The 12,648-nt window shown below is 42.8% G+C and overlaps 2 protein-coding genes across 2 annotated transcripts; one reads left to right on the top strand and one right to left on the bottom strand.

The window, feature by feature from the left end:
• Positions 1-558: 558 nt before the first annotated feature.
• Positions 559-3,199, top strand: LOC116382339 (retinol dehydrogenase 10-B-like). The gene is made up of 5 exons (XM_031845325.1): positions 559-1,008; positions 2,354-2,452; positions 2,551-2,696; positions 2,784-2,915; positions 3,039-3,199. The coding sequence occupies exons 1-5, from the start codon at positions 559-561 to the stop codon at positions 3,154-3,156; spliced, it is 945 nt and encodes a 314-aa protein (XP_031701185.1). The 3' UTR covers positions 3,157-3,199.
• A 256-nt stretch (positions 3,200-3,455) lies between these two features.
• On the bottom strand, positions 3,456-12,601 carry cse1l (CSE1 chromosome segregation 1-like (yeast)). The gene is made up of 25 exons (XM_031845311.1): positions 12,513-12,601; positions 11,606-11,698; positions 11,375-11,517; positions 11,046-11,147; positions 10,800-10,945; positions 10,617-10,707; positions 9,654-9,761; positions 8,827-8,919; positions 8,544-8,711; positions 8,322-8,451; positions 8,111-8,176; positions 7,623-7,825; positions 7,425-7,509; positions 7,164-7,225; positions 6,936-7,072; positions 6,538-6,641; positions 6,349-6,446; positions 6,091-6,241; positions 5,771-5,979; positions 5,519-5,616; positions 5,307-5,392; positions 5,066-5,147; positions 4,670-4,816; positions 4,183-4,414; positions 3,456-3,997 (listed from the first exon to the last, which is right to left on the bottom strand). The coding sequence occupies exons 2-25, from the start codon at positions 11,688-11,690 to the stop codon at positions 3,908-3,910; spliced, it is 2,916 nt and encodes a 971-aa protein (XP_031701171.1). The 5' UTR covers positions 11,691-11,698; positions 12,513-12,601; the 3' UTR covers positions 3,456-3,907.
• Positions 12,602-12,648: the final 47 nt, after the last annotated feature.

The raw sequence follows: 12,648 nt of genomic DNA, 5'->3' as shown, positions 1-12,648 counted from the left end.
TGGAATGTATTTATTGTCACTTGGGTTCCTGTGTATAAAACCAAAGCATCAGGGGTGATGAGTGTATGGGAAGAAGGCCGCTGCTTGTGTTGTTTGTGCCAAGCATTTATCTGAACCGACTTTCCAATAACAAGCTATTGGTTAAATAAAAAATATGTTAAGTTCTATTATGGTTTGCTAACCACAGGGTCCAGATACTGAAGAAAAAAACAAACCTTGAATATTAGTATGCTGGTAAATGTATACATCTCCCTCAGTTTAATGATATAAAATATGGCGTTACATGCTGCTTTGACTCTGGATTTGAGTGTTTTCTTAATCCCTGCCTCGGCCACTGTTTATGAGCTTGTCATGAATGTGCACGGGTTAGTCAGACAGCTCCTTGGTCATCAGACAAAAAGCCTTTTCTATTGGTGGCCACCATCCGTCAGCGTCCTAATCCGGGCACACACACAAGTTATATAAAATTACCGTCCAATCCCGCGTCACAGAGAGAAAATCAACTCCTCCAACACTTGGAGGTCTGCTTATTTGGCTCTTTTACAGGACTGGACCATCATGATTTTTATAGTGGACCTGGTGCTGATGCTCATTGACCTGACCTACTCCATCCTGAGTGCCGTCATCCAGACTTTCCTACGCCCGAGGCTGAAGTGCATTGATGGAGAGCTCTGTCTGATAACGGGGTCCGGGGGCGTGCTGGGTCGACTGTTCGCCCTGGAGTTTGCCAAAGAGGGGTCGCATCTGGTGCTGTGGGACTGCAACACGGCTGCCAACGAGCAGACCGCCAAGCTGGCGCGGGAGCTGGGAGTTCAGGTGCACACGTACACGGTGGACTTGTCCAAGCGTCAGGGTATCTATGAGGCTGCGGACAGGGTGAGAGCGGAGGTCGGGGATGTCTCCATTCTGGTCAACAACGCAGGCGTGGTGGCCGGACGCAGGCTGCTGGACTGTCCCGACGAGCTGTTGGAGAGGACTCTACTGGTGAACTGCCACGCGCTGTTTTGGGTGAGACTGACGCACGCACCTTTTACGCACAATTGAAAGCGTAAAACTCCAGTTTGCTCGACACAGTAAACATCATCTATCCTGTCATGACTTACGTAACATCTATTCGTTGTAGTCCTCCCCGCTGGCCCGGGTCTGTATTTGTGCACTGATGTGTGAAGGGATCAGAGCAGCCTGTGCTGCCGCAGAGCTACACTATGTCACTACACTAATGACAGTTGAATGTGTTCAGGTTAACAGGACGTTACTAGTAGGTGGCACTAACCCCAAACACTCATCATCAGAATCAAAGGAGCCCACGCGAGCCCACCAGCATCATGTGACCCCCGCCCTTGATCCTCTTAAGGCCTCAGTCCCGTGCTCATACAATACACGGGTAAGCTCATTAGCACCAAGCATCAAGATATCAGCGACAGACGTGCAGTGAGTGGGTGCTCATTTTAGTGAAAGCATTTCTAATGCAGCACCTGATCTGGTAAAGGGGAATGTCTCACCGTTGGGAATAGTTGGCAGCTGCACCACAGCCTACTGTATGTGGACAAATGGGCAACAATGAGATGCTGGGCTCCTAATAAACTCCAGCCGCTTTCCTCTCTCTGTGCATTTAGTAGTATTTGTACGTGGGGTGGGGGTCTCTCAGGGTTTGAAGCCCTTCAACAGTTGCCCCCTTGGTAATCTAGCCTCATGAGGCCACAGGTTCATGTTGTGGATCACTTTGTGGTTTTAAAAATAAGACACCAGTAATAAAAACAGGTTTTTCCACAATTGGCAACATTCAAATACACTGATTGTAAACTCAATATTATTGACATGGCAGTCAGCGGGCAACCTGTTTTAACATTTAATAGAATACTGGATATGTATTGCAGATATCCCCAATAGTTTCGAGTAATATTTGCAGGGTTGCCACACCTTCTTAAACATCAACTTCAAGGACCTTCTAATGACTTTCCTGGCCCAATTCCTCTAAATTTAAGGAACCAACAGCATAGTTTGAGAGAAAGATCAAGGTTAACTACAGCTAGAACACTGAACATTTTGTAAAGTGAGAACTAGCTTTACAGAAGCTGAAAAAACACTTTTCTATTCTCGCACACAATATATAAATTAAAGCACCTTCAATAAACCATTTCCCCTTCCCACTTTCAGGGCCTTGATTTTGTCCCCTCAAACCTTCAGTGATATCAAGGACCTGTGGGATCCATGTATCTGGCATCTTTTGTATTTTTGTGGTAGTCAAATGGCAGGCTGCTACGTGTTTGAAGGGCTTGCCTCGGGTTGATGTCGATCAGCTTATTAAACCTTTATTTCTGTTGTAATAAAATCAACTTTCATAATCCAACAGATGACAAAGGCCTTCCTGCCTCAGATGAAAGTAAAGAACCACGGTCACATTGTAACCATTGCCAGTGCTCTCGGACTATTCAGCACTGCGTGTGTAGAGGTAAGGGACGTGATTAATGACTTCAACCACAAACTGAACAGACAAATCCCAGAACAATCCATTCTGAAGAACAGAAATGCTGGTATTCAATCTTTCAGGATTACTGTGCCAGTAAATTTGGAGCCGTCGGTTTCCACGAGTCACTGACGCATGAGCTGCTCGCAGACGACATGGACGGCATCAAAACCACTTTAGTCTGCCCTTATATTGTAGACACAGGGATGTTTGCAGGCTGTGAAATCAGGTGAGAAGCCACCATTCATCATTTCAACTTTTGTAGTCATTAAAACATAGGTTCTATAGTCTCCACTTTTTGTTTGAAACCTACCAGGAAGGAGCTTCGGAGTCTAATTCCACCTCTGGATCCTCTCTACACTGTACAGCAGTCCATGAAAGCCATTTTAGCCGAACAGCAAATGATCTGCATTCCTCGCATTATGTACATCCCCTTCCTGACACGAGCGTGAGTATATTATAGAGTGAATGCTATGGCCATTATTGATGAGGAAAAAAAGAGAAATATTTTGGGACCAAGACAAATAAATCAACTTTGGACTATTTTGTTTTCCTTCCTTCCTTTCTGTAGATTACTTCCTTGGGAGGCAAATCTGGCAACATATCGCTTCATGGGAGGTGACAAATGCATGCTGCCCTTCATCAAGAATGTGGAACTGAAGAGCTCCAACGGTCACATCAAATCCTAAGACCTCCGTCAGTCTGTCTTATAACTTTATGGACCAATGCAGATGCCAAAAGGTTCACACTGTATTATCTTAATATATTCATTTGTTATGTGAAGGTAGAGCCCAGTATGGTTGGTTACAAAGAACCATAACTGGATCCGGAGGACAGCCAGGCTTTTTGCTACATGAAAAGCAAATTCCTCCTTCTTGTTCATCAATAAAGTTAGTGAATTACCTCTGAACTGAAGGCTGAAGAGCCAGTAAGACTCACAAACCAAGATTCATTATTCTCATATAAAAGAGGCTGTGATGATAACAGATCTATACAAGTGCCTCTTTTTATTCACAATAACAAACATTTGAAATAAAGACTAGACGATAACATGCAACAGAACATATATGATCCATTATGTCTGAGCCACAGACTGAAGTCTCCAGAAGCATAAAAAGGAATTCAAACATACAAAAAGAAGCGTTAAAGAAATCCCTCCCATATGATTGTGATGTTCAGCTGTTCCACAATACTGTTGAACTATACTGCTGCTGCCATTTATGAAATAAACTGACAATTATATTGGAACTTGATATCCAAATCCTTTTAGGTCAAGTGTTGGTCACATCTTTAAAAACCCTTAAAAATCCATCATAAACTGTCAAGTCAAAGCAAATCTGTTAAGATCCAAATTCAGCTGAAGCAGGATCTGTCATGTGACCTCAGGCCTCCTGCAGTGTATTGTGGGCTCCTTATTAGGTGAATACCATCACATCCGTTTCAAACCAACTGCACAGTGGCTGCCTGCAAGTACCCCTGCAGATACTGGAGGGCCTCTGCGTTCAGACTGGTGCTCAGCATCGAGGGAACCTGCACCAAAATAAAATAAAAAATGGAGACAAGAAGCAGGAATCACTCATTTGCTTTCTGCATCATCTGCGCCGGAGCACAGCAGTTACGCAATCATCTTAACATGTCATTTTAATGAAAGAAAATAACCACACAACATGTCTTTTGGCAAAATGTGCTAAATATTCCCCACATGTCTAACATACCCTTCCCGGGCAGGCAGTAGAGAGCTTGTAGAGTGACTGAGCCAGCAGGATCTTGGGATTGCCGACAGAGTCTCCTATCGGGTCGTGCTCCTTCCTCCCGGCGAAGGCCAGTTGCGAGAATGCCGTCTGATAGCCTGGTGTGTCTTCAATGTCGATGAAGTGCTCGTCATCCGGGATGCTGTCGTCTTCTGGCAACTCAAACAGACCGATGAGCGCCTGCAGCAGAGGGGTCCTGAACAGACACGTTAAAACCAAAATCATTGCTTAAAGTTTACTCAGGACAAAAAACAAATAACACATCCAGTATGTATTAGGAGAGCGTTTCTGCCATGTAGCTGTAGGCAACAATTTGGGGACACCAAATCTATCAAACACAGGTGTACACTCCCACAGTGTCTTGATGCGAGGGTGTGTGAGGGGTCTTCACCAAGTAACTTCATGAAAAAGAGGAATACAATGGTTGCGTTTCCTTCAGGCCGACTCTTACCAGAGTTTCGTGTACTCTGTGTCCATCATTGGAGGACATTCAGTCAGGACTTTTGTGATGCCAACAGCGCAGATCTTCTTCTCAACTGGTCCAGACACCTTCTGTACCTCTGGAATAATTATTTTCTCCAACACCATACCAAACATTCTGCAACACAAAAAGCAATCAGGATTAAAACTGTACATTTCACCACCGGTCTTCTGTCCTCACATAAGATACACTAGAGACCTACAAAAGCATTGGGATCAGGAAATAGTTACTCTACTGCAGGCAGGAGAAAGACACCAGCATCATCACACGGTGAAATTTCAGGCAACTATTACTCATAATAAATATGCATATAGATGACTAACCCACTCAATAACTCTTGTGGGTTGTATTAAAAATTACACTTACTTTGGCTGAATGCTGTCAAAAATCTCCTGAAGTGCAATGGCTCCGTATTTGACACCATACAAGTTGATAAACACCAAGAAACCTGTGAGAAAGACAGAATAATGGCATCATAAGACCGTTCATTTTCACTATGACGGCTGATATCACCAGTTAAAGGCACACGCTCCGTCAATGACGATGTTCGAGAGCTCAATAGCTCGGAACAGAACACGACTGTTGGTTACGAGATGATTGTACTAACTCTTGATGAACTTGGTGGTTTTGGAGCTTTGGAGCCTCTGGAACAGCAGAATGAAGATCTGTTTCCTGTACTGAATGATAGATTCTCTGGCAAAAACAAAAACAACAACAGCTCAAGTTAACAAAACATGCCATGACTTTAACCAAGATACATTTCACCAGGTGCAATATTTTATAGATGATCCACTGAGAACACAACTATAATCAACTCACGGGGGCATGTGCTCTATGATGCTGTTGAGAAGGTAGAAACCTTGGTGGTCATTGGCTTTGGAGGCTATAAGCTTTTGGAAAACTCCAAGCAAGCCCGGCTGGAAGGGAAAGATGAGCATGATGAGATTCAAGAGTCAATATAATGTATAAATATCACAATACATAAATGTTAAGAATAAAACCAACCGGGAAACAATCACTGTTAAAGTAAAAAATGTTCTGTTGTACACAACACGGTCTGCCATCACTTACTATTTTATCTGCAGCAGAGCCGGCGATAGAGGCACCTCCCTTCTCCAGGTAAGCCTGAAGCAGGCGCACCAGAGGGGGGATGTTTCCTGTCCGTTCCCATAGCGCAGGCTGCAGCAGGTGAGGGAACAGAGCCATGTAGGAAGAGGGAATAGAGTTGGAGTGGATCTCGAGGAGGAGAGACATCACCTGGAACACGTATGGAAGAAACTCTGCAACAGAAGACAAAAAGGAGGATGAGTGCGAGTTGTTCAGCCACCATCCGGGTTTACGAGCACATCATCTACACACGTAGATAAATTCTATGGGCAAATGTGACGCACCCTGGACATCGCTCTGAAGGATCTCAGTGAAGACGGGGAAGAGTGCTTCCTCGAAGCTGCTGACCGTGGTGGGGTTGGCCTTGCAGGTGATCCGGACACACAGGCACAGGGACTCAAACAAGTAGTGGTTAAAGTGCGGCTTGCTGGGATTCTGGGAATGGGAGACCGAGATTTGAGTTGACACATGTATCCCCCTGAACAAACCGGGATCTTGGTGAGTCTATGTGTATCCATAAATGGTAACAAAGTGCGCATTACCTTGCTGACTAAGAGGAGCTTATGAGTGAGCTGACCAATCAGAGTGGGAACGTAGGGGACAATGGACTCCTGCAGCAGGGAGAAGCTGCGCATGATGGCTGTAAAGATTAAAAGAAAGACACGATGAGGCTACTTAAAATAACGGAAACATGCATGAGGAGCATTTAGATGACAGAGAGTCAGGTTTACCTTTCATGATGTATTCATTTTCAGCAGAACCAGGAAGAGCCAGTGCTTTGAACAAGTTGTTGAGCAGCTGTTCAGTAAATGGTGCCATCTCTGCTGGCGTGATGCTGAAAAACATACAGAGAGGATGATTGGCTAAAGTAATGGGTTTAGTAGCTCTACAGATGGACAAAGACCTTCTGTACTTATCATTGCTGTGAGGGGAAGTGATCTCTGGAGTAAAGCTCAACTAATTCGCAATGTTCCCAATTTTAGGAATTGGTTATTACTTCACACATCCTAGTAAATATAAAAAAAATGGAAAAAATGCTCACTTTCACCTAATGCCCGTGAGCAATATTCACAAATTGCTTTGGTTCACACAAATATCAGTCTATTTTTCTACATCGCTCCATATTTACAGAGTGGTGGTGTTGGGGCCTCTCATGGTGAACAGCCTCTCCAGAGCATGAGCAGAGTAGGTGTGCTCCACTGTGCTCTGTGCCTGCAGGTGACTTATCAGCAGAGGAACTGCCTGCAGCAGCTGCTCCTTCGGAAGCTGAAGGAAAAGGATGGCGAAGAAGCTCTCTAATGTATTCATTTTGCATTTTGAAATTTGAAAATATTGCAGAGAAAGTAACAGTTCATACCTGGCTTCTGAAGATCATGACATACTTGATGGCATCTGCCTTGAGCACTGGGAACTCATTAACTACAATGACAAGTATGTGATGTTAATACATGTGTATACATTGGACAATATTTTGTATCATAATATAGTGAAGCGGGACATGACAGGTGAGACTAAGACATTAGTCACCACAGCTCACTGAGCCAAAGCTAAAGTGAGGCACCTGTTGTACATAATACTTTTTGTAATTCTACATCACATTTATAAATGGTATTCTTACCGTTGGGGGATTTCAAGTCTGAGAGAATGTGGTTCACAAAGAACTCATTCAGATTCACCAACTCATTGGCTTGTGTTATTCCATGCTGATAAAAAAAAAAGACAGAGTACTGAGCCAATTATTCAACACATATCAAACAGTGGTTATAAATGTTCAGTGTATTATCAGCTTTAGATTCAATACTCAAGTCAACAATACCTTCTGCGTCTGTGCTTTCGATGCCAGTGATGTGACCAAATAGATGGCGGCATCTTTGTGTTTCCAGTTCTCCCCGGGGTTCTTGGCGTACTCGCCCAGCATTGAGTTGACATAGCCGGAGAAGATCGCTGTGACGGGGCCCTCGAAAAATTTACAAAGGCCCCTCACCAAGTCACATGCCGCCCTACGACGAGTGTCGATGTCTGAGAAACAATGAGGAACAATGTTACCAATGGGGGGACATGGTTATGTTACCCATCCATTTATTTTATGTGGAAACCTTCTATTTAAACGCAATGTTTTAAGTGTAACCAATTGATTATGTAACTATAGAGCATATGGAGTCCAGCTAATGTTGATTGCCAGGAGAGAGAGACACCCAAACAACAGTCAAACTCAAAATGAGAGGAGGAACTACATATTCTTATGTATATTTATGTAAATAATGTACATTAGGGGAGGTGAGAAGCAATAATCTAAATATTTACCAGATCCTTCAAGGTCCCTCCGGATGTACTCCTCGGAGTTATCTTCAAAGGCCTCCTCATCAGCACCTAATTAGGCAGAACAAGCGATCTGGTCGGTATCACACAGCACACAAGTGAACGTTTGTGTCCAAGCAAGCAGAGCCCCGACTCAGCAAACCACATATGACATTTCCAGGAGCAATTTGATGATGAGAACAAAGCATTTACTTACTTCTGAACTCCATGTTGGGCACAATGACCTTCTCACAGATGCTAGTGAGTGTATTCTGGTCTTCAAATAGATGCTTGTAGTGTGGCCTTTCGCAGACTGATGCCAAGAACTGGATGGCATTGCTTACGAGCTGCAACAAAGACAAGGTGTACAGTTAGTACAGGGAAAGTGAACTTCAAAAGAACAGAACACAGAAACACAGCCGTGGATCGGTACTCTCACCAGGTCGTATTTGACTTCCTGGCCTGTGGAAACTAAAAGGTTCCATATCGCAGTGACGAAGCGCGGCAGATACGGCTGGAATTCTTCATCGTACTTCTGAGCGTAGAGAGCCGCATTGTCACAGATCTGAGACTTCAGCAGCTCCAGGAGACCGGCTTCCTCCTCATCCTATGGAGTGGTCATAAGAGACGAACACAAACACATAGCACGGAACAGTTCAAAGTATAGTACAACAGTTGAAAATGTATTGCATGAATGAAAGAAAGGAGAAAAAATAACTCACAGCCGTTTGTAAAAGTTTATTATCCAAAGTCAATAGGCCGTGGAAATTGGTCATCCAGGTTTCCATGTTGTCTTCAAAAAACTCTGGCAGGTCCTGTGTAATAGTACAGAGGACATTTGATGCCACGTCTCTGATGAAAGTGTACATGATTACTAAAAGAAGCCGACTTGAACTCTACGTGGAGCAAATGTATCATACCCTTCAGTGTTGTGATTGGCTATCAAGTGTTTCAATTCGTTTTGCAAAAACATCTGTAATAGGGATGCTAATTATTTTCTGACCGATGGCCGACCCTCGTTAACCAATCATTAACTGTTAACCGACAACATTAGTATCTTGCATTGCAGGGGTGCTGTGGTTCAAGTGCCTTACAAGCCGCCCAGCTACAACGATAACCTGATAAATCTAGAGTTACAACAATTAGACAACTGACAGGAAAATAATCAAAACTATTTTGATATTCAATTTTTCATCTACCGCCAGCTGCATTGTACACACAAAGCAGACAACAGAGTCCCCAGTTCACCCAACCGGGAGAGTTAACAGCCACAATTATGCATTGACTGCATTGTAGTCGACACATGCAGTCACTTTCTCAGCAAGTCTCCTCTGCACCAATTGGTGTAGCTGCAAGGTTGTCAGCTGTGTGTCTCCCTGTCATACTCTGCCAGTGTATTGCAAGCCTGGCAGCCTGCCATGTGTGAGATGGTGAGTATGGAGTTAGCATAAGTCCTCAATATAGGACACTTTACATAGCAGCTGTTTCAAGCTGTATGCAACTGTCCAAAGCAGCAAAGCCTTTAAGAACAATGCAAAATTGAACTGACCTGGAAGTTAAGACTGTAGAACAGTTTGGAGATAAGTGTGAGGGAAGAGAAGAGGACCTTCAAGGCATTGACGTCTGTAGCGTGAGTCTGACACAACTCAATGGTGGCCTACAGCAAAGAAGAGAGAAAATGAACTACAAATACAACTTCATATTGGAACGTCATCATATCCATGTCAACATTTATCAGATGGTATACAACAACTCATAAGTAGGGCTGTCCTTAACCCAAGCAATTATTTGTTGACTAAAGCTCATCACCACTGGCGCGCACGTGGTCGTGTGCCTCTGAGTTTTTGTAACTTGGCGCGGACCACCTCTAAACTGTCACATATAGTTCACTGATAAAAAAAACTATTTACATTTGGAGTGATCATACAAAATAGGCAAATTCGTTTTGCGATGCTTTAGAAAGAGGTCTTAAAAATCTTCATCCGAGTAAATATTTTGCAGCAAAATCTAATTGTTTACAGGATATTCAACCTTTGTTTCTTTATAAAGCATGTAATACTTAACTTGTGTATTTACAGGGCTTGTACAAAGGCAATACATTTGTCCATGAATATGAGATATTTCAGATAATTACAATCCCTCCTCGATTATGGAGGTTGGTTTCTGGCTTTTTACCGGTTACACATACAGTATATGGGCATATTTATGTGCTACACGCGTTGTCTTTGTGATTCTTCACTGTTGATTTTGTTTGTACCCTCTCTGGCGGTTTTGGAGAATAATGCAACAAACAGCGAATACAGTATAAACGCGTTTGTGCTCAGAGCTCATGCTTAGTCTGCGGAGGAGAAGACGTTTCTTGAAAATAAGTAATTAAGCATGAAATAACCAAACAAATGACTTATTGACAAAAGCAATCTTAGTCGACTAAGACCAAAACAACCAATTATTCCACTAAGAGGGGGCAGCCCTACTCGTGTGTTGTGGTAATTGAACTGTAAGTCATCACAACCTTGAACAGCTCCGTCAGAGGTAGGGCGAATGTGTCCAGTACTAGTTTGATCTCTGTCCAAAGCTCATTTGACTTGAACTCGTGGCGGTACCTTGAAAAAAAAAAAAAATGAGGGAGGGGATAAACAATTCAGTTCAAATGTAATCATTAAAACATTTTAAACCATTAAGAAGTCAGCTCTACCTCTTGAAGATGGAATGTGCAGTACGAAGCACTCCATTGATGATGTGGAAGTCTCCACTTCTGAAGCGGGTCACCATCTCAGTTAGTAAGTCAGGCCATTTTTGAGGGAAATCCTCCCTTCCTATGATACTGATGGCATCACTCAACTGTGGAAATGCAAAGGATTAAGAGGGGGTTGGTTGAGCATCTTCCTTTACACCTTTGAATCAGATCCTTTAAAAGGTAATGCAACATCTGAGTATGTACCTGTTTTTGAATCTGTTCTGGGCTGCTTAGCATCAAATTTATTATATTTGCTTTAATTGCTGTTCGGTCTGGATCAGAGACTTTGTTTGGTTCATCTTCAACCTTTGGAAAACATAGCACAAAAGCAGAAAAATCAACTCAGTGCACAGGTCAACAATAATAACAACATCTAGACGTTGTACTAAACATTAAATGCTACTATATATATATATATATATATATATATATACGGTTTGTTCCATACAGCCACAATCAGTCCAACACTGTTCCTAAATACAAGACACTAGAGTCAACAACATGTACACTTGATGTTATTTAGTGAGACTCACAATGCGCCAGTTTCTTTTGATGTAGTTCTTGAAGGTAACAGCAGCACAGACGCGAATCACTGTGTCTTGGGACTTCTCCAGCAAAGTGAGTAGTAATAAGGGGTAGTTCAGGTTTCCCTCCACAGATTCAAGGAACTTTTCAGCTAAGAAAGAAAAACAATAAATAGAAATCAGGTGTTGCAAAGCAGAGATTTCACAATGAAGACATGCACGCTCATGCTATGCAATTACCTGGACGTCTGACTGTAGGGTCTGGGTCCAGTGTTTTCCTGAGGAACTCGGTGAGGCTTTGTAGGTTAGCATCATTCAGTTCCATGCTCGTGACTAAAGGCGATAAAACCAACGAGTGGATGAGTGAAAGACATAAACCAATGTCAGGCAGCAATTTGGTTAAGAGGCTAATTACCTTACTACACATGGATTACTTCATGCTGAGTAATCCTGTACACAAACTTAACGGAAGGTTACTAAAAACGTGTGTATTTGTTCCTATAAAATCGTGTTAACGTGATTAAAAGTTAAGAAATGTGTGCCAAATGTAACTGTTGAAATGCACTGATTTAACAAGTCAATGCAATTATTGCTAACGTTACCTAAGTTTACCGACTGTCAGCTAGTTCCAGTCATAGTTCTAGTCTGCGGTTGACGTTAGCTTGCTAGCAGCTAACATAGCTAGGCTACTTAGCCTCAATCTGGCATTAGGTCAGTTGGCCCCGCTGACTCCAGATCGGTTTCAGCAGTCTAACGTCCAAGCTAGCAGTTTACAGGTTTTCTCGTCTTCTCAAAGTTGAAATATAAGCACATGGCGGTCGTTATATCGCAAGAACCTGATCTTATATAGTTATATTTAACATAAGCAATATATTAATACACTGTCTTACATCAAAACATTACGTTTAATATTATCTAAAGCAGCATGGACAGCTATATCCACTTTCCAGTAAATAGACTGATCCAGAAGCTGGTCTACGCCAAGCTAATGCTAGCGCTAGCTAATGTGTTATGTGCTAACCATAAAGTTAGCTAATTTTCAAAAATTATGTACCTAATCGCAAGATGTTGAGACTATGACCCAATTGTCAAGTTTGAATCCCGTATTACTGGATATATTAGCTGTTAAAGCATTGGGGTGGCTTACCGTTACTGTATAGTTCAGCCGGGATGGGGAGCCACTACAAACACAGACGTGCTCGCCGTGCCAGCTTTCAAACGTACGGAGGAAAAGGAACTGCGCGGTCGGTGTACTGCGCATGCGCATATGACAGGCGAAAGCG

Source organism: Anarrhichthys ocellatus, unplaced genomic scaffold (assembly GCF_004355925.1).
Source record: "Anarrhichthys ocellatus isolate YVR2014 unplaced genomic scaffold, GSC_Weel_1.0 scaffold1, whole genome shotgun sequence".
In the NCBI taxonomy this organism is placed as follows: Eukaryota; Metazoa; Chordata; class Actinopteri; order Perciformes; family Anarhichadidae; genus Anarrhichthys; species Anarrhichthys ocellatus.
The sequence above is the reverse complement of the archived record's forward strand: the minus strand, read 5'-3'. Positions and strand labels throughout refer to the sequence as shown.

What these genes read in the sequence shown, in the direction of transcription:
- LOC116382339 (XM_031845325.1), top strand. Translation starts at nt 559, where the DNA reads ATGATTTTTATAGTGGACCTGGTGCTGATGCTCATTGACCTGACCTAC. An exon ending in TCAGCACTGCGTGTGTAGAG is followed by an intron (nt 2,453 to 2,550) that starts GTAAGGGACGTG and finishes TCAATCTTTCAG; the next exon opens with GATTACTGTGCCAGTAAATT. An exon ending in TTTGCAGGCTGTGAAATCAG is followed by an intron (nt 2,697 to 2,783) that starts GTGAGAAGCCAC and finishes GAAACCTACCAG; the next exon opens with GAAGGAGCTTCGGAGTCTAA.
- cse1l (XM_031845311.1), bottom strand. Translation starts at nt 11,690, where the DNA reads ATGGAACTGAATGATGCTAACCTACAAAGCCTCACCGAGTTCCTCAGG. An exon ending in GGCCCCAACACCACCACTCT is followed by an intron (nt 6,642 to 6,935) that starts GTAAATATGGAG and finishes TATGTTTTTCAG; the next exon opens with CATCACGCCAGCAGAGATGG. An exon ending in AACCACCAAGTTCATCAAGA is followed by an intron (nt 5,148 to 5,306) that starts GTTAGTACAATC and finishes TCTTTCTCACAG; the next exon opens with GTTTCTTGGTGTTTATCAAC.